Source organism: Tinamus guttatus, unplaced genomic scaffold (genome assembly GCF_059628265.1).
Source record: "Tinamus guttatus ecotype Peru unplaced genomic scaffold, ASM5962826v1 Tinamus_guttatus_pri_ptg000330l, whole genome shotgun sequence".
NCBI lineage: Eukaryota > Metazoa > Chordata > Aves > Tinamiformes > Tinamidae > Tinamus > Tinamus guttatus.
In genome coordinates, this window is record NW_028288864.1 from 2,061,061 (window position 1) to 2,088,232 (window position 27,172).

Consider the following 27,172-nt stretch of genomic DNA (forward strand, 5'->3'; position numbering starts at 1 on the left):
TTTATTCTCACATAAGCCACTATATAATATTTATTCTGCTTATATAATCTAGACAATCTGTATATACAATTATGGGCTTCAGAGAGATTTGACCTACAATCAGAAGATAATCTGTTCTCCACAATATTGACTTATAGCTCCAAATATAACTCAATACAGTAATACATAATGTACTTAAGACAAAAAATGCTTAAAAGTTTTATTTTGATTTTCAATACTCTATATTTTGGTATTTATTGTTTTATAAGTAGGAAATAAGAAAATGTCTGCAGAAATAGGTGCTGTGCTATTAAATAGAATAGGGAGTTTTTGAGCCTAAAAAAAAAGGCTGTTTTAAAAGGAGAGTGGACACTCCTTTTTAAAGTAAAAAATGTGAGGTTAAAAGATTAAAATAATAAACAGGAAGTTATTTTTATATTTAGAAATATGGATTAGGGATTTTTGCAAGACACATACTTTAGCAGGTACTTTCAACATCTTTACTGGAAACTATAATTTAAGCTTTGCCAGATACTTTTTGGCATACATTCACATTTCTCTAAGCAGAAAAGCTTCCGGTAGACAATTGACCTCTGAGACATAAAACCTCAAGCCATGATCTACCTAGTATAAACTTCATCCCTATGCAGGGCCAAAGCAGGAGATAATGATCCTGTTCCAACAAGCGATGATCCGTTATGGTGCTGCCCCTAAGCAGTGAAGGAGGAGGAAGACTGTCACTGACAGTGCCATTATGTCCCTTCCAGTCCAATGTTTGGCCAGAGACTTAGCCATACGTGGCTTGTAGTAGCCAACGTGTGCAAGGAACAAACTCAGGTTGCTCCCAGACCTACCTCTCGCTGATGTCCTCCCTACCAATAGTGTCCTGGGGAGTCATACACAGCAGGAACGTGATGGCTTGCTCCCCTCTCACACAAGGCACTGTCACACAAGGCAGGTGACAAGCTGCCCTAAAGGGAGTCTCCAAAAATAACAGGCAGCAGTCAAGAACTCCCAGCACCTCTATGGATGTCTGTCCACCTCGACCGACTTCACCTCAGTTTCCGTATACTTGCAAATCACCATCCCTGCCAGAGGGAAGTGAAATTAAATGTCTCTCCTTTTCACACAAAAATCTGTGCTTTTCTCCCTTAGCCTTGGGTTCATGATGAGCTGGGCAGTGCTTGCCAAGTGATGGTATTGTATCTTATTTGGCTGTCTGTTGTAATAACCGGTAAAGGTGCTTTATTTTATGGATGTACTGAAAGTGCTTATTCATACCCTAACCAAGAGAGAATGCTGAAGATAATGTTATATTTAAGAATAGCTTATTAAATTGTACTCTAAATTTGACATAGATTATTTCTAAGGGAGACCTCTCTTTCATCAGAAACCTCTTACATGCTTTTGGGGCATCCATTCTGATACTCTGACCACTCTAATACTCTAAATAACACATGATTAAATGTGTGGTTTTGTTTTGTTTTTACTTAAAACGCTACATGCTACTTCTGCTATTCTGATTTTGGTTTTGATTTGTTTTCAGTTGCTTGGTTGATTTTTTTTTTGTTCTGCCCTGACTTCCTTCCAGGGGATGGAAATTTTATGATGGCATTCACCATCTCTTTCACGTTCATCTATGCAAGCCTATGGAAAACCTGGCTGTTTATCAGTCCCCAGAGTAAATTGTTCCTTAAATCCCCAGTCCTGTTATACCTGCCACTTCTGTGCAGATCATAGAAATGATGAAAGTAGATGGTGTGGCCAGGGGTTAAAAGGCCTCAGTGCACATGCCAACACCAACTGAACTAGGCAGAAAATGGCTTGAGGCTTTAAGTCTCGGGGTCAATTGTCTACTCTCCAAGTAGCTCTTTTTCTTGGAGAAGTGTGGAAGAATGCCAAGAAAGTATCTGGCAAGGCTTAAATGAACTGCAGCTCACTTACTAGCAGCCTGGGTTTTCTTCGGACAAGAGGGATTTTAGCACTGCTACCCAGAAAGTGGAAAAAAGTTGTTCTGGGAGGCACTATATTTAGTGTGCACCTATGGGACGTGGAAACTGCTGCTTTATGTAGGGGCATGAGCTGTGGTACTGAGTGCCCTGGTGTGCACCTTGTGCAGGAAGGGAGACGCAGCACTGGGAATTCAGTGTGTTTTTCAATGAGGATGCAAGATAGGCTTAGGGAGGAGAGGGTATCCAGAGACAGGAGCAGTAAAGCTGCAAGAGAATGAAGGAAGAGGGGTCAGGGGCAGCTTAGGGGAGCTGGTCACATGCAGGCTTGTGGGGTCAGGAGGTTTGGCTGTCACTGGAATACACTCCATCAAAATGGCATCTCCTAAGCCCTGTTAGGATGTATTTTGTTATTTGCTGAGAAGCACCTTGGGACGTGTCAGGATAACATTATCACTATCTATCCATTCTGACCATTTTCCTAGTAAGTACAAGCTGATTTTGGCTACTAGGGAAACTGGGGTTGAGGATGCTTGTGAAAATGAATTTATGATCTAACTCAAAGAATCAGTTATTTCATTATAAGCAGCTTACTCCCTAGAAAATCTGCTGTTGCAAATCTCAGAGCAGGCAAGAAAGATGCCTAAGAGGGAGGGCCGCAAAACAGCCTGTACCATACATGACTGACTGGAGGACTGCAAGCTAAACAAAGAAAAAATCTGCCTTCAACTCTAACAAAGTGTAAAACAAAGCTGTGCACTTTGATCTTCATCAAAACAGCGAGTGAGCCTGACTCTGTTCAGGAAAGAGACTCATAAGATCAGTCAACTTTACACATATGAGTTCCATTGAGGCCAACAGAATTATTCACATGCTTAAGGGCAGACCAGTGCTTACGTACCTTGTCAAACCAGAGGCTGGAGATAAAATTTTTGAAAATATCTTTTCAGCTTCAGAGCAGACATGGAACTGCTCTGCAGTGGGACTAAGACCACTGTAGTATTGTAGTGTGAGACTTCCATGGACTAAAGAGACCATCAATGAAAAATGATCGGGACATATCTTGTCTCTTCTTTGTTCATCCGGGTTCACAATTATTTACAAAAGACTTTGAACCTTCCATTAAAATAAGGAGAACCTCTGATACACCACTAACAGGATGGAGTAAAGGGGCTTCTGAGACAGATGTCAGGACATACCTGGAAAGGAAGCTCAGAAATCCTTTTGCCTGACAAGAGAATACAGCAAGTCATGCTATAAAGAAGTGCCTCTCAACTTTTGCAGAGCCAAGGCCACCGTGGTCACTGCTGGCAGCCACCAGTTAGAAAAAAAACCATAAACCACCTTGTGCAACAGTTCTACAAGCAGATTCAAAGCTAGGAGAACTCTGGGCATTTATTTTCCCCATTTTGTCACTACTCTTGTGTGTAAGAGGAATATGTACATAAGGCAGATTTCTTTCTGCAGCTAATTGCAAGAGTTTTCCAGACCACTTTCTGGTGTCATTCACACCCCCATCCCTGAGACGAACACTGAAGAATACTTTCCTGAAGGTCCCAAGCAAGAACAGATTATTTTTAAATAGAATTAATCTATAACTTCAATATGTGCATTTGCGTATGCGGATCTGATTCAAAGCCAGCGAAGTCATTAAACGCAGTACCAAGCTCTAACAAATTATTTTAAGGCTAAATTTTAGCACTGTTCTATAAATATTGCCCTTTTATTTTCTGGCAGAGTCGATGTGGCAATGTTTGCTAGTGAGAGGTATGCCTGATAGGAACCATGAGTCAGACGGATTTCCTGAGAAGCAACTTCCAGAAGCAGAGGCAGCGAGTGAGGTTTCTCAAATCCCAACAATACCAATTAGACAGTCTCCTGACACAAACAGACTTCTAAAAAAAAACCATATTTCACTAAAATAACCGTATGCCTCCTGCTGGACTTAAAATAAATCACTTTCTTCTTTAAATACTCCAAACAAAACACATCTGGGTGTCTGAATGCCAGCATTGCTAATCAGCAAGGCCATCCTACCTGACAGCTATGGATACATCAGACACAGTTTCTAGGGGCTTCATTCAACTGAGTACCACAGAAAGCTGCAAAAGGGTCAGTTCCTCACAAAAAGGAAATGATATGATGTGATTAAATTAGGAATGGGAGGGCAGGCTCAGAAGCAAGCTTTGTTTCAAAGACTTGCTGATTAAACCGCCACAAGCTCCTGTAAACATTTTGTGGTCTAACAGTGCACTTAATACTTACAATAATCCTTGCTTTCTTAATATGTTGCATTGTTTGTATACGTGGACCTAATTTTAAAAGCAAATTAAGGTTTCTAAGATGAAACTAGCTGCCTGAGGCTGTATCTCAATTTGAAAAAAAAATGCACATGAGTTAAGCTAGCTGATTAAAGAAAATATTTTCCTTATGGTTCATCTGAACCCTCAGGTGCATTCCAGCATGGTGGCCTGCTCTGCCAAAGACTGCACACCTTCAGGTGTGGTTGGGCTTCTAAAGATAACGTCATTTGCTTGGTTTTGATACCATATTTTCCTGCTTGGGATGGACAAATAAGCCAGCATGTAAAATATGCCAAGTATAAAACTATGCACAAATGACTTAACACAACAAAAGCCAACTAATGAGACCAATCCTGTGAAAATTGTGTAAAGAACAATAGAAGCAGAACCACGGATTATTGTTGGATTGTACTTTCAGAATAAATACCAGACTGCAAAAGTATTCATTTTAAAAGACAAGTGCATGTTTCCAAATGAAGCTAATAAATACTTACATCCACCTCGCCTTGGTCAATCACATAGAAGTTGTCACCTTCGTCACCTAGAAGCAAAATATAAGTGATGATTGTTTCCTGAAGGTCTGCTAAAATGTAATTTCCCGTCTCCATATTTAATTCTGTACATATTTGCACAGGTTTGTACACCCGATTAGTTAAAAGAGGATTCCTTTTCTTAAACGTCCTTGCTTATTTTCCTTCATAAATTAAAATATCACTATGATTTCTTCCTATTAATATCTCTCAAGTGCATTAATTTCTCTCTTTTGATTGATTCAGCACTTTGTTCAGTGTAAACACACAGGATACTTCAGTATATCCCGAGGATAATGAAGTCCTCCACAACATGCTGCAGGCATGCAGGTAAGTTGCCAAGTGTGATAACTATGATACAGCACAATGAGGTGTTGAATATTCCCGACAACCATAGAAATATTTTCCATCTCTAATTACTCCCAGTGAGGCTGTGCCACCCTCACTCATTCTCAACTGTGCTTTACTTGTTGAGTAGTTTAACTTACGAAATGAATGTTTTTAAATATAGGAATTTGGCTAATTGTACCACTACAAAACCCTGTGACGGACCAACACCTCTACTAATGTATAGCAAAAGACAGTCCTTGCATCAATAGACTTATGATACAGCATTAACGCTTACAGGATTTTGGAATGTAGTCATTCTTCTCATTAAGCAAAGAGGATGAAATCTCAGATGGAGACATGTGAATTGCACAATCTTAGCAAATATGCAAGTTAAAAAAGAGGGGAAAAATTACCCTGTTGTATGACTGTTTCTCCTGCAATGTGTGTAACAGGGAACATGGCATCAAATATGTCACTGGAAAAGAAAACAAAAGGCATCTGTTAATGAATCAGATTTATTTTTTAGACCTGCATTCATTGCTTCATTAAGCCTTCATTAACAGATTTTACAGAAAAAGAAAGGGAATATGTTAGTTGTAACTGCAAAGTAAGCCCCTGCTTGGCACAAAATCAGTATAACTAGTTTAGCACAATGTGTGGTTTAAAGCAAAGTGAGACAGTAATTCAGCGCATTCTATTTTGAACAAGCTCCTGAATTATATGCATATAGGCCGCTTCTTATAGCACTGCACAAACTAGCCAGCTTCAATATTTTATTGTCTGAACAGACAGCTTTCAGATTTTCAGATGCAACCAGCGTGTGCCACAGCAGTAATTGTTGGATGCCTAAATGGGAGCTCTGCTCTTCTGAACATGTGGCCTCACATTTACAAGCAAAGGCAGTTCCACAGTGCAGAGCACATTTGGAAAGGTACACGACTCTAAATTCATGTAGCATAAGAGCCAGCAAGAGGTGGCACTTACAGTGCACAGGTTGGGAGGCCAAGCTCCAAAAAATCTTTGTCAGAGTTTAGGGAGTTACTAGTGAGAAGGGAATTCGACCGATGCTACAGAAACACTGAAGCTACAGAGCAGCCTCGTGCTCGTTAATCATTGCTGAATTACACACCTTACCATGCTCTTAAGCAAACTGTCACATAGCCTTAAAAGGCCAGGCAGAGCAGTAAGGGCGAGAAGGCACCGTGCACCAACACTTTGGGCAACTTGCCCAAATCCAGAGCTTTGTTTATTGAGGGAGACAGCAGGCTCCGTGGAGCCAGGGCTTCCCTTCCCCACACGGGCTTTGGGGGAGCTGGTTTTGCGACGCAGGCGCCGTGCTGAGCTGCCTCTCCCACCTCTCACCCTTCCTCGGCATCAGGACTCAGGGCTGAAGGGAGAAGCAGAGCTAATCCCTTCCCTGGTCTGCTCTAGGACCGGTCCATTCACGGGTTGCCTTCGACACAAGGTGCAATGCTTCAGTCAGGGATGTAAATTGGAGTAAATTCCTTGTGAGCATAAGCGAGTTCAAACAGTGACGAAATCTAAAATTTTCACCAAAATAACCAGGAGATGAGCAACAAGCCCATGTTACAGCACCTTATATGGGAAATGCTTATTCTCAAATCCCTTTATTAGCTTATTTCCTGCTCAGTTGTTCCACAGTTCACTCAGGCTCAGTGCTGGGAAAGGCTTCGCTCACATGCTCAAACTGGTTGGGTCTTTCTCTCCTGAACGGCCAAAATCTTGCAGCTCCTTGGGCTGAGATGCAGTAACACAGCTCAGAGTCAGGACCACTTGGAGAAGAACTAGGGGATTTCAAACCAGGCACCTCTGGCTGCCCTACAGCATTGCAAGTGACACTTATATGACTTATATTAGGGTAGTATGTTTTGCTTCTGCTGTTTCATTAGATTCGCCTTGGGTTATCTCTACCTACACTCAGGAAGTATCTCCATCACTGCTAAAAAGCTAACTCGGAGCTTCTACAGACACCTCTTTATTGCCCCATCCTGAGTAGCGATGCAAAGGCCTCTATAAATCATGCTGAAACGCGTGCGGGTTGCATTCTTGCATCCCATAAACTCATCCTAAATGAGCCTGAAGGGGTTCAGAATTTCTCCAGTTTGAGGGAGTTCTCAGCTGGCAGAAAACAAGCACGAGCTGGTTCCTGTGCCAACACTCAGGGCTCTCTACCTAGAGGTCCAGGTGTGACGGAGAAAAGAGCCACAACGTTAACTCCTGAGCTAGCAGAGTCACCGGGGGACCTCGCATCAACGAGGAAGGCCAACAGCTCCCCAGGAGGAGCTCTGGGGCCACACAAATTGGTACCTACCACAGAACCTCATTCGCTTCCCTGTGAGTTCCCCTCTGCTGTGCTGGGCACTTCGCAGTGCTTGAAGAACAGTCTGCAGCCTATGGAACATTTACTGGAGGAAAAGGCCTTCTCCGTGGCACAAAATAAAGTCCTCAATGTGATACATCCAAAAATAGAAACGACACTGTGAATATCAATAACCAGACCAAAATGTGACTGTTTGTTCAAACTTGGAAACTTTTTTTGGAATAGAAACACAGAGGAAATAACTCCCCCCAATGTCAGCAAATCTTTGTTTTAAGGTTGTATTTTATTTATAACTTAACAATTGACCGTACAAAGAGTGCCCAATAAATTATGCATAGTCCAGCACCCTTCTCCAAAATGTTTTATATCTCATTTATATCTCGCTTTACTTTTATCAAAAACTCATAGATTAGCTTTAAAATGCATAGATTAAAACCTTCAAAAGTCTATTTTCAGAAATAGCAGATTTACACTATTTTTTTGCTGCCTCTCAGCAGTCTTCATCTTATTAGACCAAACCCTGGATTTTTAAGACACCTTTGAAAGACATATCACCACAATTAGCCTAAAACACATATCAACACGCCTACATGCAACCTCCCAGTCACACTGCTGTACATTTCCAAAAGAAACAAGGGCACAGTGTCAATACCGAAATACAAATGACCAATAGTCTCAGGGCTGCCTCTGGAAACACAGTCAGGCTTCTTTTCTATTATGGAACTGTTCTTAATTTATATGATCAGGCCTAGATCTCTCACAGTGCTTAATGAGTTGGAGTGTTTCTGCTTTTGGATGCTAATTTGAGATTCATTAAACAGACTCAGATCTCTGATGATACGGATCAGCTTGCAGCCTCGAAGTTTCTCAACCTACAGTCTGGCAGCCAAAAACTGGGACGCTCTGAATGCCACCAAAGAAAACCACCCTGCTAGAAATTATCATCTCCTAATGAACCAAATGCTTAAGGCCCTCATATGAAATCTGGATTTTGATTTAATTCAGATGAAACATGGAACCTACTTTGATTTTTTTTGTATTGCCTTTATCTGCAATGTCCAAAATAAATGCAAAAAAAGTTCCAAGAACCAACATAACAAAATACATTGAAAATCTGAGATATTCGTTCTTGACTTGACCAAAATCTGAAATTACATTAAACAAACATTTTTTCCTTTCCCCAATGAATGTCTTATGTTCCATATTCAGTTCACCAATTGTCCTGGGTCTGTACCAAGTAGAATAAACAAGTGAAGTGTTAAATATTTACTGCATGAGTTAAGTAAAATCAGTGGTGCTCACCAAAAGCACAAATAATATAACCAGGGTAAAAAATATGGCCTATCTGCTTTCTTTTATCCTGAAAACAATCCTCTGACTGTTAAGAAAAAAAAAAAAAAAACACCTTACAAATACAGTGTTGAACCCATCTCACCTTAAAGGAAAGAGTGTAGTCATGCTCTCCTGCCCTTCCGCTAACATAGACAAATGTATTTGTTGCTTTGAGGGTATGTTACATATGAATGATCACACTTGGACACACATACACATTCCTGCCAACCAAAATCTTGTCAAGCACAAGCAGGTTCTACTACAATGTAAACAGAAAGCCCGAAATCACTAGTGGAGTCTTCACCCAGTGCTGAACTGCCGTGATTTCGTTTTCTCTGTGAGCTGCAGCACCAGGACCATGAGCAATCTCCACCTCTGCCTTCCCAGCCGCTGCGGAACTGCCAGCACCGACTGCGCCAGCAACGCGGCGCACCAAATCGGCAGGGAGAGGGCTTGATATTTTGCCAGGGTTTTTATTATTGTGCTGTATTGAAAGCTGCAAACAGGGATTTCCTTATTTTGTTCAACTGAAAACGTAGCATTTGCCATGTTTCCAGAGGACTTACTCGGGTGATAAAAGAAGAACACGGGGCATCAGTTCGGCTATTTCAGCAGCAATTTCACGTGGCCGCAGTTCAGAGGGGTGCACTGGGAGCAGAAACTGCTTCCCAGGAGCAGCACTGGTGTCTGGAGGCTCTTTCTCACCTTTTTCAGAGAGAAAACTTCTTAGATGCTCTGCATTTTTTTTCACAACTTCCCTCCCTTTCTCCAGTGGTGGTGAGGTCTGGTTGCTTGTGGCACTTGTGCCACATCAAGGCAGAAGGATCAAAGTATCGAGGACAGTTTTTCACTTGGAATTATTGCTGCAGGTAGGCTGTGTGTCCATGAATTCCCACATTTGGTTCAAGAGAGGCTAGCAGGACTCGATTCCTAATGTTTCTACAGAGGTTCAATTCTACATAATCTTTTGCTATTACCATCCAAACACGAATTACAAGAAAAGATCATGAGAAGCATGGAGCAGTTAACTAGTGCAACAAAGGGAAACCAAGAAATATGTTTAGACATGAAATCTCTATCTATTCCATCAAAAAATACCATCTGTCTTCTTAGAGAATATCAAAATTTAAAAGATTTTTTTAAAGGTCAAAGATATCAAAGACTCACAGCAAGTTTTAACATGTCAAGTGTCTCCTTGAAGTGTGCAGAACTGCAAACTACCCAAATCAGACCTGCAATCACAGGGGCTGATCTCTGGCGTCTGTCATTTGTGTGACTGCTTGACACCTGTACAGGTTGAGCCAATTCCCTCTTTGTGCAAAGAAGGAAAACTCCAGTCAATGAGACTGCTGCTATTTCTACCAGCAAAGAATCCCTCATAGTGGCTGCAAAATGAAGATGAAATACTTTGCAGATTTGATTCAGCAGCATTTTATATATCCGCTTTTCCAAGGTGTAAATGACTTTGCTACGAAGAAGCCAGTACAAAGTGCAGGCTCGAGAAGTTCTCTTTCTCCCAAGGGAAAAAAAGGATGATAAAAATAAATCGTTTCAGCTGCTTTTACGCTGAGGCTGTTTGGAGGCAACGTAGAATATGAGACAGACAGAGAGCTGATGTGCGCTGTAGGTAGCACAGTGCTGGCAATGGGCACCCCTGAGCACGCTTGTTAAAACAAAGCGAGGGAAGGAGGATTCCAAGCACTTTCCGAACCAGACCATGGCAATGGCCAAAATAGGGAAACTATGTAAGACAATTTATCAGTTTCACAATCAGATTTCTTTCCAGCCCTTGCTGTGCTGAATGCGTTGCAGGAAAGGAAAAATGGGAGAGACAAAATGTGTATGTGCTAGACAAAATGGAAAATCCTCGTGGTTCCCGCAGGTTATGGTTTGTCAGAGTTCAGTCAGAGCAAATTCAATGTGCAGAAAACCTCAGAAAGCCTCTTCTTCTTGCTTTGCTCTCTAACTAAACTGCCCGGACTGCTGAGAGTCGGTTTTAAAGATACAGAGCTATGAGGGCAGAATTCAACCAAAGTCTGGCGACCTCCCCTTGGAGTTGGACTGCCTCAGTCCGAGCATTCCCAGGGCTTTAAGCTTCTCTCATCTCCATAGCCTTACGGTTTAGTAAACAGGGAGGAGGGTAACTCCGCCTTTCCCTAGCTGTAAGCCTGGGCACTGCTTTAAGATTGCTGAAGTTGTAGCCAGGGAGGTTACTTGACTTGTATAGCTTAGATTTTCTCATGATTTATTTCCTAGAGAGGTAAAAACTTTCTAGCAACTGCTCAAGCAACTGTTTTTTTCTGCCCTCTACAGATGAAGAGCACAGAATTTAAGATATAAAACTGGATTCAATTAATATCCATTTAAAAGGAATACGTATAGTGCTTTATCGATGAGTAAAATGTGATGGTTTCTGCAATGTGGTGCACACCATCGAAGTATAAGGCTTCAGTTTATACTGTTCCTAAGCATGTTGCATGTCATTGCTGATGCACAATACCAAAACCACAGAGAAACAATTACTATTATTTACTGAGTCCTGAGAATAAAAGCAATACTTCACACACAGGGAAAAGAAAATACTCCTCTTAGAGGCATTTAAAATTAAAGACCCACAGCTTGCAATTACTATAATCAAATATGTGGTGTCATGGTACATAAGAAAGAGTCAGTGCTGAAGCCCAAATGAAAACATTATGCAGCTACTTCCATTAATTTTTTCCTGTTAGGACAGTAACAAATTCATTAGAGTGACATACAAAGCTATTAACAGATGAGAACACATGATTACTCCATTGTAATAATGACTAAACACTGGCCATTACCAATTAAGACATATATTAACTTTACTACAATGACCATATAAGTCTTCGAAATTGGACATGAAAACACATTCAGTTAAAATTGAAGTCCATGTCTAATTCCACAGTATTTCTTAAGTCACAAGTCCACTCAACTAACAGGCATGGAAGCAGAAAGAAGTAAAAACTTATTTCAATTATTTTTGTGAAGAATTTCCATTTTTATTGTTTTATGAACTCCTTTTATAGGCTCAAAATTATTACACTGAATGAACTGAAGGAAATTTTATAATTAGAGCATCAATTTACAGTCTCTTTACACATCTGCGCGCCAATGGTTGGCATGAACTTCACCATGATAAAAAGAGCTTTCGGTGCAAAGGAGTTTCTGCGAGGATCTTCCATGGAAATCCATGTACCACTATCCATCCTAGGCAAGAGCTCGGTCAGCAGGTTCATGGAATGGAGCCTGTCCCTGTACTCGGCACTTGCCAGACCCCATCAGGGCTCCCACTTCTAGTCTGGGGCTCCACAGCACAAGCCATGGACAAACTGGAGCACGTCCAGCTGAGGCCACCAAAACGGTCCCTGGGGAGCCCTGCAAGGCCCTTCCACCACCTCGGCACAGAGTTTGCCCAGCAGGATGGAGTGGGACCGCGCTCGGCTGCAGCGCGAGGATGAAGCCGGAGGGAACCGCACGCAAGACGAACAGAACAGACGTCCCGGGGCCGCCCGCCCACTGCATCCACTTCCGCACAGATCACTGCAATAAGCCCATACCTTGCCTTCCCATCACCAACATCACTTCTCATCTTAAAATTTGGGGCTTATCAGTAGCCCTTGCTTGGAAATTTGGTCACCATGTTATTTTTCTGCAGAAAAATAGTCAGTTCATTGGAACTGAAAATTTCTGTGGAAAGCGTTGATGTCATTTCCCACTAAAAATGTTTCTTAAAGTTTCAAAACCATCTAAATATCCTACTGTGATATTTTCAGAGGATCTACTTTTCACTAGGACACTGTTTCAAAATTGAGTTTCTTAGCAAAATGTTAAACTCAAAATAAGACAGTGTCAAATGACCATTCAGCTAGTCATACCTATTTGTTTCTTTTCAGCTTTTAAGCATTCTCAAGATCTTGACCTTGGAATTAAGATTCAAGGCAGAGAAAAATAGATAAATGCCAAAAGAAAAACAAAACAAAAACTACAAAGAAACAAAGCTGCAAGAAAATACATTTTTCTACATGGTGATCAACAAATATATACATAAATACAGAAGAATGTACATACTAGACTACACAGGCATCTTTGTGCTGGAAGTGAAGGATACTGATTAGAAACTCATTCCTTAGCCAGTACCTATAGGATGATAATGTAAAACCAGAGACATTTCTGGAGGTTATTGCAATGCAAAATTGCTGCAGGCATAATATACTGAAGCTTTTATTTCGAGAGGGCTCCAAATCCATTCTTACTACAAGCACAGAAGGGCGCTGCAACAAAATCAAAGCCCTTGTTTGGATGCATCAGCATTCTCCAAGGACCTGGGGAAATGCTCAGGGCCATGAAAAAGCACATACTTCAGACAAAAAAAAAACATGGAATTCACCTCTACTGCAACCAAAACCAAGTCAGGATATTTCAGCCAACTGATGAGAAATATGGTCCTTAAGTCACCGATGGGTATATATGATTTCCTCTTTCTTCAGAAAAACCCTCACCACAATTAATTACTAATCTCCTCAAACATTCTACAGAAGAAATGACGGACACAACAACAGTAACAAAAAGAAGTATTTTACCTTAAAATAACTGACAGAATATTGTTACTGGTGGGACAGAAACACTACATAAAATATATTATTATCCCCCAAAACTCTGTTGCTATTAACGTGATGCAAATCCCACCAATGATAAAGGGAGACCATAATGAAGTTCTCATATTTGAACTATTTATTCTTCTGCCACTTCAAACTCCATTCACTCTTTAATTTCAAGCTCCCTCTTCTGGACTATACCAATTAAACTAGACTATTACTATATGCTACTCATCTGGATTACTTTCGTATTCAGGTAATACAGTTAAAGAAGTCCTTTGAAAATGGTACCAATATAGATGGCTATTCAGTGTTGCTCAATTCCACAGTTACTGCATCTAAACTCCTTTGAAAATATATTAGTTATGATGAGATTTAAAGTGTGCCCAGATATTTGCAAATATAGATACAAAATGCCCTGCTCTTTTATCACGGAGTAAATGCTCAATATAGGGATACAGGGACATAGCCTATAGGAACTTTTTCACAAACAGTTCATTTTAATTGATCTATTTTATTTTACTTTTTTTGCACTGTGTTCTAGATTCACTTCTAACAGTTCTCTGTAAGTAGGTGAAATTTAAATTGTATTTGATAATTATGATCGTTCCTTCTGATCATATACTTACTGCTCCTACATGCTATTTTTATGACTTGAACTTCTGCACCTAAAAGAAAGTCTTGAGTGCCACAAGACAGCACCAGTGCCTGGCAACTATCTCAGCACAGAAATAGATAAGAAGCATCGTGTATTAAGTGAAAATCTTTTCCTTTCTGTGTCATGCAGTCCTTGCTGTCAACATAAAAATTAGGATATTGCAAGAATCAGTGATTATATGCTAAATATAAATGCAGTTGAGGGGGGTTATTAGCTTCATCTAAAACCATTTTAATATCAGGAAATTCCTAAGAGATTTTATGGAATATGCGTGCCAATACGTGGGCCGCTGTAAAAGCTTGGAAAGGATCCGTGTGCGACGCGAAACCTCGGCGGGGCCGTGGCCACCGAGTCACTCCGAAGGCAGCGAGGGGCATGAGCACTGAATCAGCCCGTGTTCGACACGCGGCTCCCTTGGCTGCCACGCACAGAACACCCGGCTGCAACATCTCCCACATCTCGCTTAATTAACTTCCATCCTCGTTGCGTTCCCCCACACCTGGAGATATCAAACAGCTGCATGCAATAACAGTTTCACTCATGTTAGTGGGTAGGATGCAATTTAGCTCGTAATTGGATCAGTAATTCAAACCATTATAAAATAACTGATAAAGGTTATCTCGAGGAAGTTAACATTATTTTTTAAACTGTGTAAATCTAGTGTTAAATAGCTAATGAATAAAATCCGCGCTTGACACAAAACCACATGTCCACAAGCACTTGATTTTATATTTGCATATCTATTATGGCTCACAGACATGTGCAAACTCCTACACCCACACATTTTCCTTATGTTTTCCCTAAGTTTATCACTACTCCCCTTCATCTCTGATTCACGGCACTGCTGAGATAGAATCTTTTACAATAGAAAATGAACTAGAGATAAAATTTCCCTTGACAATACATGCTTCTTTTGTGGAAGGTTTTTAGCAAAATATCACAATTAAGCAGCTTCATATTTTTTACAACTTCAATAATTCAAAGAACAAGAAAAATCAAGATCAGATGATACATACATTTTTTCTCAAGTATATCTGTAGAGATTTGAATAAAAGTGGCTTTTTTTACGCATGTAGAGCTGCTTAAATCTACAGATACAAACCTAAGGGCATACTTTCTTCATTTATATATGAAAATAAATTCAGACACAATCATATTACTTTGTTCCATCTTTCTTCGGAAATCTCTCTCCGTGTATTTACTAACCACTAAAGCGCACATCAAAGGAAGCTTTAAGACACCCAGCAGTATTGCTGGCAGGAACACCTGCTACTCCTAACTTTGCAGCACTAATTTACTATCAGTTTGCCGTGCTTTAAAAATCTGCCTAGTAAACATGTCACTAATTCTGCTGCTTTTGCGTTCTGCTGCAACCGTGAAGGAAGCAAAGGCTGCCCAATATGAGCTTCTGCAACTTGACGTGCCCTGGTCTCCTTCATCTTCCCACGGTGACAGCAAATCCATAAATCCCAACTACGCGGGGCTTTCATTAGCATTGCTAGGATGAGCGAGGGGAAGAAGTGCTGTTGCATGTGCCATAGTGCATATCTGCAGTGCATTTTTTAAATGCTTGCTTGAACAGGAAGAATTCTTAACGGGGACATATCAGATCACCCTCAGCATGCAGTGTTCCTACACCTTCCTGCTTTTCCTCCCTAACTCTGTGTTTGCCTTCGTGCTGGCATCATGTTTACAGCAGCTTCCCAGCAGGAACAATTGTAGTTTATAGCATTACGTAAAAGCAGGACAAAAACTCAGCGCAAAACAAGTTGCAAAAACTTGCACAAACACATTATCATACAAGTCATGTTGTTTCCTCACAACTGAGTAACCCGCCCAGTTCACAGATTTCTGTTTAATTTAGCCTCTGGCACGACAGAAGGGATTCTTTTTGCCCATTTACACAACTCTATGAATCAAATGTTGACAACAGTGAGTTGCTCTTCAGCCCAACTGAGAGCCAAGTGCCCCACTTGCTCTATCAGGCCTCACACATAAACCCACTATAATATGGCCCCTAGCAGGCAAATCCCGCTCAATGTTAACTTTTGGCAGAACAAATACCTCGCAATTCCTTCTCCTGCAGCCTTGATATATGGCTGAACTGAACTATCTTCACACGAACACAGCTTTGACTTTTATTTCTGAATATAACGCAATGGAAAGGGAAAAAAAAATCATCGTGCATAATTCTTCCAAACAGAGCCTTGAATCCTAACTGGATACAGTGGCATGAATTGCTTCAACATGGGCATCTGAAAGAGAGTCCGTAAACTTGGAAGGAACAAATTCACGTTATGTTCACAGAAACAGTCAAAAGGCGACTTTGACTTTACTCGCTTTTATGCAACCTATCTCCACTGGTTTAAACTCACTTTTTAATGATGTAGGACAAACAAGCTCCATTTATGTTGATAAGAAATTTCAAGATACAGTCAAGAAATGAAGGTGAAACCTCACCACTAAAGTCCATTTAGAATAAACTCCATTAAAACAATAAATAAGACAAGAGAACAACTAATTCCTTCTATGTGGTTCTCTCCAAGGAACATTCACACAAGACCACAGCCTGACATTTCTGTTGTTTCATGTGACAGGGATCAAATTCTCCATAATGTAACGTTTTTAAACCTCTTTCCCCTCCAGCCTGATCATGCACCTTTGTAATGAATAAAGAGAAATCTCTCCACATTCACAGCACATTTTCTATAGACTCACAAAGGGTCTAACCCTGCAAACTTTCATCCACAAGAACAGTCACTGCTCGTACTTGTAATAAAAGGAATAATTTAATGAAAACGGGTTTGTAGAATCAGGGATTTTGAGTGCGAGCGATCTGGGACAAAGAACGTCTCCTTTATCTCTGCTTGTGAAGTGGAATGTAATGGAGAGTATTATAGATGCGCTCTGTGATGCAGGAATAAGAACATGGAAAATTCTGAGCTCCGTTCCTGAATTAAGTAACTGTCCTGGATCCTGTAAAACCTTGCCTTTGGGCTGCTTTATCTGAGACATGCGGTTTGGGGATCTGTGGACACAGCTTTAAGCTTCCTCTGCACGTTCCTCGTGGACGCAGAAAAGGGTGCTAGGTCGGAGGCTGCTGGAGTCTGCTCTGCATCTCACTCTTGATGCTGCTAAGGGACTCCACAACTGCATGGCTCGGGATAGATAATACTTAGATGTGATGCTTATTTCTAACCCTACGCCGTGGCCAAGTTGGAGGCAGCAAAGGGCAATGTTTGTGCTTGTTTATTGCTGCCTAAAGAGACTCACAAAGCCGAAGGCTAAACTTTGGGACGCTCCAGTTTGCATCTCGATTGGTAAATTCCCAACTCCATGAAAAGGGCAATCACGCTGAATCAAATGTAACTTAAAAAGACACCCTAATTAAGAGCACAAATTTCATGTTGGGAATGGTAAAAAGAAAGGGAAGAGGGCAAAAGAAATTTTTCTTAAATAGAAGAGATAAAGGTGGCAGGAGATAAAAGGTCAGACTAGGTGGTCTAAAGGTCCGGCTAACCCTAAGCTCAGTGAAAGATACAGAAAAGCAAACACTTAGTCTCAGAAAGATTTCTCATACAAAGAAAGTCTTGAAAAAAAAGAGCAGTGCCTATCTTTTCAGAAAAGAACAAGTTATCAAAGTAACGCTTATATCCTGCTGGGATAAATGTCTGATGAACCACACAGTCAAATATACACTGTGATACCATGGGTCACTTCCCTTCCTTTTTTAAATAGCAATGTACACTTGCATTCCAGAGATTCCCTTAGAAAAAGGTACTGCAAACTCTCTGCCATAGCACACTACAGTAATCGCAGATGTTACTAAAAAATTCCTTAAATGAATAAATATATCAGAAAAACAAAACTAACAATCTGTCGTAAGATTTGTAACATTAGGTTGACTTTAAAAAATAGACCAATACATGCAAAGGTCACTAAAATATTTATATTAATGATGGAGCAGAACACTAAGCAGATATTGACTTCTGTTAAGGTGAACCTTAAGATTTATTGGCCTAAGAGGTAAACATTGACTGAGATAAATCCAAGGTCAATATTTACTACCAAGGACAATAAATCTTGATGGCCTATGAAGCATTAAATAAATAAATATATGTGTGTGTGCGTGCGTGCATATACACACAAGTGTATCTACATACATTTACATGAATTATTAGGAGAAATGATCATCATTTTAAAAATAAATAAAAATAAAATAATGATCATCATTATAAAAATAAAAAAATCATCATTTTAAAAATAAATCATTTTAAAAATAAAAATAAAATTGCTAGAAAGAAGCAATGACAATTATGAACGAGTGTTGGATGCAACTACTTGCACATGTCAGCATTGATGGTACCTAACAGCAACACTAGTGCTTCTCCAAGGGATTCTCCTTGCTCAGTGAGCGAGGTGAGACATTTCTAAGACAAAAAGGGACATCAGGACCCCTGACTGTCTCAGTGGACATCTGCTCCATTTCCATCTCTGCTTGAGAAAGAAGTGGTGTTACATGAAGCACACTAACCCAGATAATGGTCCAGCTCTAGAAAAAATAGCTCAGCAAGAAACATTTTATGGACCAATTCTGACAGAGCGTCGAGATCACTGGCACAGAGCACTCCTGAATTCAGTGTGGCTTCATCTAAGGTCAAGTTTCTTCCTACAAAGACAAGTGCTGGAAGGGCACACGTGGCTATTCTGGAAGTGTTTTAATAAGAGCACAGTTCTGCTTCCATAGTAGCTGTGGTCAATTTTGTATGTGCTGAGAACAAAGACTTATCAATCAAACTGCACAAAATAAATAAATAAAAGCAGAGGATGACTTTCAGAGTTATAGGCCTTTTCCTTGAACTAGAAAAGCAAATAAATTTAACAGGGGTGCTGACAAAAGTAGACCTTCTTCCTCCAAACAGTATATGAGATCTAAGCCAAAAGGAAACAGATGACTTTGTCTGTTTGTAGGAAGTGATTAGAGAGGATAGAACTTAATTTATTAAGATGGGAGACGGTGATTCCTTTGTTGACTTTTCAGGTCAAGTGTTAAAACCTTCTGCAAATAAGGTAGTAGATACGCTACAACTAAGCCCTAATGGTTCAAGAGATGGGGCCTTTTTTTGATATTATGTTTTTTTCTTGTTCTTTAAGCAATTGTTTCGGAAAGGCAAATGTGAGACGTGCAATCCTAACGCGTGCCTCCTGGGGGCCTCCACTTTGAAAGCTGTGAACCTTGGGCTGCACAAATGCCTTTAGAATAGCATGATATCTATCTGCCCTGCCTGCAGAACAACACCTATCTGCTCTCCTACGCTCTAAACTCAAAAGGGGCACCTCACACATTACCTCTGATTTTTTGCTATGCACCCAGTGGATAACAAAAAAAGAACAGGAGCAAAAAAAGAAGGAAGAATAGGCAGAGCAAAGTCCTTTTAAAGAATTTCATTCATCTCTCGGCGTGACAGCTCCCGGGGCCGAGCGCAGGGCTCCGCAGACAGCGCTGCCTGCCCGACGTGCAGGAAGGAAGAGCGATTAGAAGCGCCGGGCAGGAAAAGGCCTGTTAGCACTGCTACCTTTAACTTAATCTTTAATCTACTTCTATGCCTCTGACTTGTCACCGCAGACATTAATCACTTTATAGGCCTTATAGCTGTCTCAGGCTCATTTATATTATTTGTTTTAATGGCCTCCCTTATGTCATTGGTTTTCTGTGGGATAGTTCTGCCTTAATTTCCTGTTTACTGTTCTGCTCTATCAAAGTGATGTGGTTTATTTTTACACAGGTTTCCTAAGGCTACATTATAGCCACTGGTTTCAGTGATCATATCACAGTTGACCTCTACAGAGAGTACTGCAAAACAACCCGGGAAATATTGTTCCAAATATTTGAGAAGTCTCTGAAGTCTCATTAATGCGAGCACTTTATATTTCATTAAATTTTACGAAAGTTCTTAGTAATTCAAAGAATGTCACAATGGTTGCAGTCTTTAGCAGGATTTATTTCTTAGCTTGCAAAGAAAAGTGATTTTCAAGCGGACAAGAACTGGAACATGGAAGGAAGATAATAAACTAACAAGCATAAAGACAAAATGTCTCTGTGGTCTCTCTTCTAAAGCCAGAGGAGATCTCGTGCTAAGTGCTCTCTCGACAGACAGAATTGCTATATAAAACTCATAGCCAAGATTTTCAAAATTGGAAGCCAGAAATCCACATTTGGGTTTGCAGAAGCACTGGTAATTCCAGGACAGTCCCGTACAGGAATATATAATGCCAAAAGAGTTATTTAATAAGCACAGCTTTGCTAAACTGCTACTGTTGCCACGGTGGGGAGGCCAGGGCCAGAACATGTCAGTCATGGGGGGAGTTCTAAAAATCAGGGGGAGCTTATTTCTTGCAAAGTACTTCCCTCTGCGAGGATGCTCACAAAAGGGCTATTGCTGAACAGGGATAACAACCGCAATACTCAGAATATGTCAAACACAACATTTTCAAAGACTCTCAAAGTTTTCCCTTAAAATCAAAGTTATTTGGCTGGTGTGAAGAGTCCATTAGGGACTCCTACTGCAATACAATATATATTTTATACAGTGAACTCTACAGGTAATTATTTCACAAATTTTAAAAATACAAAAATTACAAAATAACAAGGAAAAGAGGAAAATCTTATTCAGAAAGGTTCATGCAGGTAATAGGTTTTCTGATTTAAACTAATGAACGTATTGCTACTGTCTGATCTTTTATTAATCAACAAAGAAAGGACTGAACCAGAATGCATTAGTTCATTTTCTCGGATGGCTCTATACTCACGTCCTCCCAAGGTAACCTGTGCAGCTATAGATTGTCCATGAGCCTAACCTCAACTCTGAAAAGCTTAAAAACAAATTTTGAAGGAAAGATTAATGAATGTCATAGAGGTAATTGGAAAATGAGACACAGTGCAATATTTGTTTACTCCCTTTATTTGGTAAGATAATTGTATTCTAGACAAAATAAATCAATCACAAATTGATTCTTCAAAGAAGCATGTTTACTGCTGCAAGATAAATGGCTGGTTGAAATGGAAAGGGAAGAAAAACTACAAGGTATGTAAGGCAAAGATTTAAGGGAGATTAGCAACAGTTTATATTGGAAATAGACGAACAAGACCTCAGGTAATTTTAATAAAAAATACTTTAAGGACCAGTCTTAAGAACAGTAAAATAAAGTAGAAGAAAAGGTATCACTGTAGTTTAAGAACACATTGGGACGGGAGGCAAGAATAGGGGTAAATGTCAGCTGCAAAAGAGCTATTTTAACTAATGCAGAATGAGGGCATGAAGAATCAACACATATAAACATTTCATCTGGAAAAGAGATGCTCTCTTGCCATGGGAACAGTGGTGTTATGGAGCAGCATTCCAACAACTGCAGCCCAATAAACTGGGGAATATAAAAATATCTTCATTTAGGTTATCCAAGGGATAATGTGACTTGGTTTTCTACAGTATCAGATGACTGAACTCAATGATTCAAGGGAGCCTTTCAGACTGTATTCCTAAGGACAAGGGAAACAAAAAAAGAAAAAAGAAGAGTTTCCTAACAGGACAACGAAGAGTAAAACAAGTGCAGGATAACAGTCAGACAAGACACACCGATTTCTGACAGCCCTCTCTCGTAACAGAGATGAGATAGCTGGAAACCTCATCAGATTTGTTCCTCCCAACTTTTAGAAGATGAGAGGCAATGCCAAACACTCAAAACAATAACGTCTTGCCTTTATAAACAACCCTTAGTATCACTGGATATAAAACAGAGACTTGGACATCTGCTGAGCATGCCTATTGGACTGGCATCAGAGCTCTCCTCCTGGCTCGCATGGAAGGCTGCGGGGTCAGGAATGAGACAAGTTGTTCTTCAAAAACAATCTCCCATTTTGCCACTAGTAGCTTTCAGAGTCCATCTCCCATATATCTGAAGTCTGTTTAATTTCACCTGATTTAGAATTTTTCTCAGTGTCCTCTAGATTTCAGCTGCAAATTAGCGCTGGGGAATCCATCCCTGTGCATGTGTTGTGCTGAATTACTGACTCCTGGGAGATGTGTGAAGTTCAGCCTCTTGGCACACCCATGGGTATTACTGTATGTCCTGGTGCACGGTAGGAACAGATCTCTATGACTACTGTAAAAAGTTCATTATTACAGATGTAGCTTGGGACTGCCTTTCGTACTGCTCCACCAGCATCCTTTTCTGGCCCTTAATCTATCTGTTAATAAATGCTATTTTTAAACTGCAGCAGCCCTCTCCGTACTTCGCACATTCTGAGCAGAGATGAAGCCAGTCATCATCCAGGCAAACATGCCATATGGACAGGGACAGGCAGGAACTGGGGAAGGTCAGTAGCTAAGGATCAGCAAGGAAAAACATGTAATCTCCAAGCACTGCTAACATTTTGCTAGAATTGCTAGAATTTTCCCCTTATTCCTCTGCCCTTGTCAGGAGTCAACACTATTTGCCATGGCTCAGAATCATGCTGAATAAAATCCAAAGTGCACCAGTGCCACCTGCCAAAAAGCGTTCCTCCAGCTTCAGCTAATGAGACGATTTAAGGCAAAATGCAGTTGTGGATGGATCCAGTAGCTGGGAAAGCACTGGGCCACTCTGCTGGGTCCAGAGGGAAGACAAGAGCTGGGGCACTGGACTAGGTCACTAACAGGGAGCTGGTGGCTTAAAAGCAAGGTGGAGGAAACCGCTGAGCACTCCCTGGCTCTTCCTTTCGCCGGCCTGAAGACAGGACAGAAACGCCGACATGTGGAGAGGAGTGTGAGCTATTTTAACCAAAACATTTCATCCATCCCTAAATATGGTCACAAGATTTTAGATACTTGGCTTACTCTTAAACAGTTAGATTCTGAATTATCTCCAACTGTGTAGGCTGTAAAAGAAAATGCATAAACCAGTAATTCTCCAAACTCCCTAGAAACACATTCACTGCCAGATTTTTTTTTTTTTAGGTAGCTGTTATATTAATCAGCGTTTTAAAAAATTAGAATGTTCTATGATAATATCTCTTTCTAATCTAATAAGCAATGCTTTGCAATTAACTTCAACTCACTCTCCTTAAAGTCATTATCTACCAGCCCGAGCTTTGAGATACACCAAGGGAAAATGCCAAAGTTACTGCACTGTGTATATAAGCTGCCTTCTTTTTTTTTTCAATGAGCAGTTAGTAGTTAGCAAACAGCAGTATTTCAATGGCATCTTGGTTACTCTCTTAACTGAAATGGAAAAAATGTGAAAAGATCAGCTGTTCTCAAAAATATTGCCAAAAAAACTTATTTAAGGGTTTTTGGCTGAATCTGAACTCAAAATATTTTCCAGCACCTGGCCTTCAACCAAAACTCAATGAATCAACCCAGATTTCATGCTTCAGTTTTATATCTTATCAGATATTCCTATGCAAGTTCGTCTTTAAAAGTGACTTATATGCATGTGTGCATAAGTGTAAACATAAACACAGCGAGCGTGACAGCACAAGTCACAACCATCCACTGGTTTCTTGTACATCTTTGCATCAAGCTACAGATCTGACAGCTGGGATTCTCCTTTCTCCTGAGACTTAACACATTTAGATGTTGTTAATGAATATTGGCTTACATCCATAAAGATCTTCCACTTCTGCCTTGATCTTCTATCTGATCCATTAGCAGCAGCTAACTGATGACTTGATCAAGAGCTTTCTACGGACCGTTCAATAGCGCTTGAAAGGACTTAGATCACAGGGGTAAAAAGAAAACATGCAGTTAATATATCAGTATTTTTACCATCAGGAGATCGGAATCGGAATTAGTCTAAATAATGCTGGTTATCATAAAAGCAAAACTTGGTACTTGTGTACTCTAAAGTTCCTGTAATTAAAAAAAAAAAAAAGACGAATTATTTTACTTAGAGGTGGTGTGGACAATGCAAAGGTCATGTGGAAATGCACTGGGGAATACAAAGGAATATACAAGGGAATTCTGCAGTGTCCATCTGAATCCATAACCCCTCTGTATTGCAAAGAGGATACGATCCCCATTTACATAAAGCCACAGAGCAAACATTAGCAGCTGCTGTACTGTTTTCACCACACGTATCTCCTTCAGCTATACCTACACCTGAGGTACTTCTGGGCTATCTGAATGCACAGCTATAACAAAGACATTACATAAATTAAAAGTTTGCTTCCCAAATATTAAGGATAAAAAGGATTTAAAATATCCCCTTCCCATTTTTCCATACTAAAGAACAGCCTGATCAGCACAGAATACTCTGTGCCCCAGTACCTAGAAGTTTCAGCAATATTTGGCTAAGAAAAAGAGATCCAAGTGGAAAGAGGGTTTGAGCACCTCCCGCTTTGGCGCGGAGCTGCGCCCCAGCACGAGCGATGCCGCTGCGGCGGGAAGGGGAGGGAAGCAGCCCTGGCACCACCTGGAGCTGCTCTTTTCCTTCCCTCTCGCGCGGCGTAGCACCTCTGTACAAACACTACACCCACGCACCCTTCCGAGGAGCTTTAAAATAAATCTGTATCTTGACAACTTTAAGCCCAGTCAGCTTGAAGCCTTAGCTAAAGTGCTTATGAGATGTACCCCAGGTATATAATAGATCATGCGGGGTTAGCCGAGACAAAGGCTTAAGTAATCGCACACTTAAGGAGCACTATAAGATGGATGCAGAATCAAAATCTATAGGGGACTAGCTTATCCTCTCACTCACATGCTGTAAATAATAAGAGAATCTACTGAAATAGGGGCAGTGATGCTGAATGTTTCTCACTCAGAAAATACACAGCTAGGGAGACCTTTAAAGTCGGCTGTGGTGCACTGTGCTGGCCAACAGGCAGCAGAGCCAAGACAAATTGCACTACGGAAAGGTCTGCGGGAGACAGGGCTCTTCTTGTGCTAGTTTCTCTCTTATGTTACGCAAGTCGCCAATTTTTAAAGCAAACTTCTGTTTACACATCACAACACAGGCGTGCATTTTGTTTCCCATACACAATTAAAATTTCAAGTAATTTGTATACTCATGGCAATCGAAAATTCCTCCTCAGGGATTTGGTGGTTTTTTTTTCTCTACAGCTTGTGTTTTCTTTGTTACGTGATACTTCTCCTTTTTAATAACCTTGAACACAGTGACCCCAGGTGGCAGATGCCACCACGGCTGCTTCCCAAAGCAGAGCCAAACCTGCACCCGCCAGGAACAGGCTGAGAAGAAGCCCCCATGTCCTCCCAGGAGGCCCCAGTCCCAGGACAGGACAGCTCTGCTCCTGCCCATTCCCCAGGGCAGGGAACAGTCCGCATGGGACAGAGCAGCCGGCCTGGCAAGGTTTTGGTTTCCAAGCCACCATTCCCTACTTGGGTACAGAAGCTTTTCTAGTAGGGTAGCACTGAAAAGGGTCCAGCAGCACCAGGTGAAGTATTCTTCACCACACACACCATGAGATATTCCCCATTTCCTTGACTTTAACGGGCCTCAGGCTTCTTCAGCCAGTCTCCAAACTCCAGCCTCCCCAGGTCAATGTGCCAAGCGCCCCAGCAGCTTGCTATTTTTCCTCACTTTCCTGCCTGAAAAACAACGTAACTGCATGAAGTTTGCATTCTGTGACCAAGAGCAACATCACTTAAAGCATCATCCACCCATGCAACAAACAAAAAAAAATTAATAGTATATGGGCAACTCCCAGGAGCTTTTTTAAAAACCTTTTTTATTTCTCAGGTAGGTTGGCCTGGTGAGTCATCTTCTCTGGTCTGGTGCAAGTCCCAAGCCTCCTGCAGCCAGGGCACAAGGCTTTGCTCCAAGCATTGCTCCAGAAGAGAGCACCAGGATTCAGAGCTGGGGTAAACAAACTCATTTGTGTGCAAGGGGAGATTTTTTTCAAGCCATTCACCAAATAAAAAAAAGCTGGTTAACACTGTTTACTATTCAGATCTTCAATTAGTATCAATTAACCATCACGTCTGTGTATAATGTTAATTCACATTCACGTGTGAGTTTTACTCTTGAGCCAAACTGCCTCCGAGAGGGAAGGAAGTGCCGGATATCCTGATGCCTTCCCAGTCTGCTCACTGATGGAGTGGGAAAGCGTTATCTACCGGTACCAGAATTGTCCTGCCATTGCCAGAGGGAGTCACTACAGCACTAAAACAAAGCAGCAAAATACATAAAACTGATAAATGAGAAACATGAACATCTTTAGCAGACATAACTCTAAGTAAACTTTGCACAAACTATTCACCATTTCCCCTAAGAATATGCTCCAGAGTCTAAGAATGATACGGCTCTGTATTTCCTTTTTCTCACTGTATCTCTCACGGCCTAACCCAATTCATAAAGCCAAGTACTAGAAGGAAGAAAGGAACTCTACCTATTCGAGCTATTGGCAGAATCCCCATAGTTTCCACACAATTAAACCTTGTTTTCCGTGAAAGCAGCATTTGAAAATGCAACTATTCTATATATGAATAATTTGCATTCACAATAAATGAATTTGGCAGACAATCTTTTAATAGGAGTTGCTGCAAAAGAAACCTAAATTTTATGGCATAATGATGCATAGCCCAGGTGATTAAAAACAATCTATACTGAACAAATCAAAGTGAAGATCAGATTTCCAGTGCTGAATTTGGTTAAAATCCTAAACCATGAGGAGGAAGTCTCAAAGCCAAAAAGCAGAGTAAATGAAAACACTTGGAAATCAGAAAACGAACCTTGCAACAGAAGGAAGGTCCTACGGTGCACTGAATTTGTTGCTTTATTTCTTTTATTCTAAACACAACTTATTCATTATTACTTAAATATAGGGGGAGTCATAGAACTGTGAATGATTATTAATATGGTATAGCATGCATAAGACTTTCTACATGTTGAAACCTATGAAGAACTGAAATAGGAGAGGTATGCAAGCAGCCAGACATTGGTGAGGTTCCTGCTCCTGCTTCTCCAGTTCCTGCTCTGGAAGATCACACTGTCACTCTCATAGGGTTGGTGTAGTTGAAAAGAAGAGATTTAAGGCCCCGCTGTCACAACATGCTGCCTGAGCAGCTTTACTTCAGCTGTATTTTGGTACCAAAAGTCTTGACGTTTCCGGGTGAACTGACTGACATTCCCAAGTTT

General features: G+C 40.7%; 1 protein-coding gene across 1 annotated transcript in view; it reads right to left on the reverse strand.

The window, feature by feature from the left end:
- The window catches only part of PRKAR1B (protein kinase cAMP-dependent type I regulatory subunit beta), an 88,466-nt gene that overhangs the window by 35,014 nt on the left and 26,280 nt on the right, over window positions 1-27,172 (reverse strand). Inside the window, exons 4-5 of the mRNA XM_088529438.1 lie at window positions 5,505-5,566; window positions 4,726-4,772 (exon numbers count right to left, since the gene is read on the reverse strand). Of these exons, the coding sequence (XP_088385564.1) occupies window positions 4,726-4,772; window positions 5,505-5,566 (109 nt within the window). The remainder of the gene's footprint in view (window positions 1-4,725; window positions 4,773-5,504; window positions 5,567-27,172) is intronic.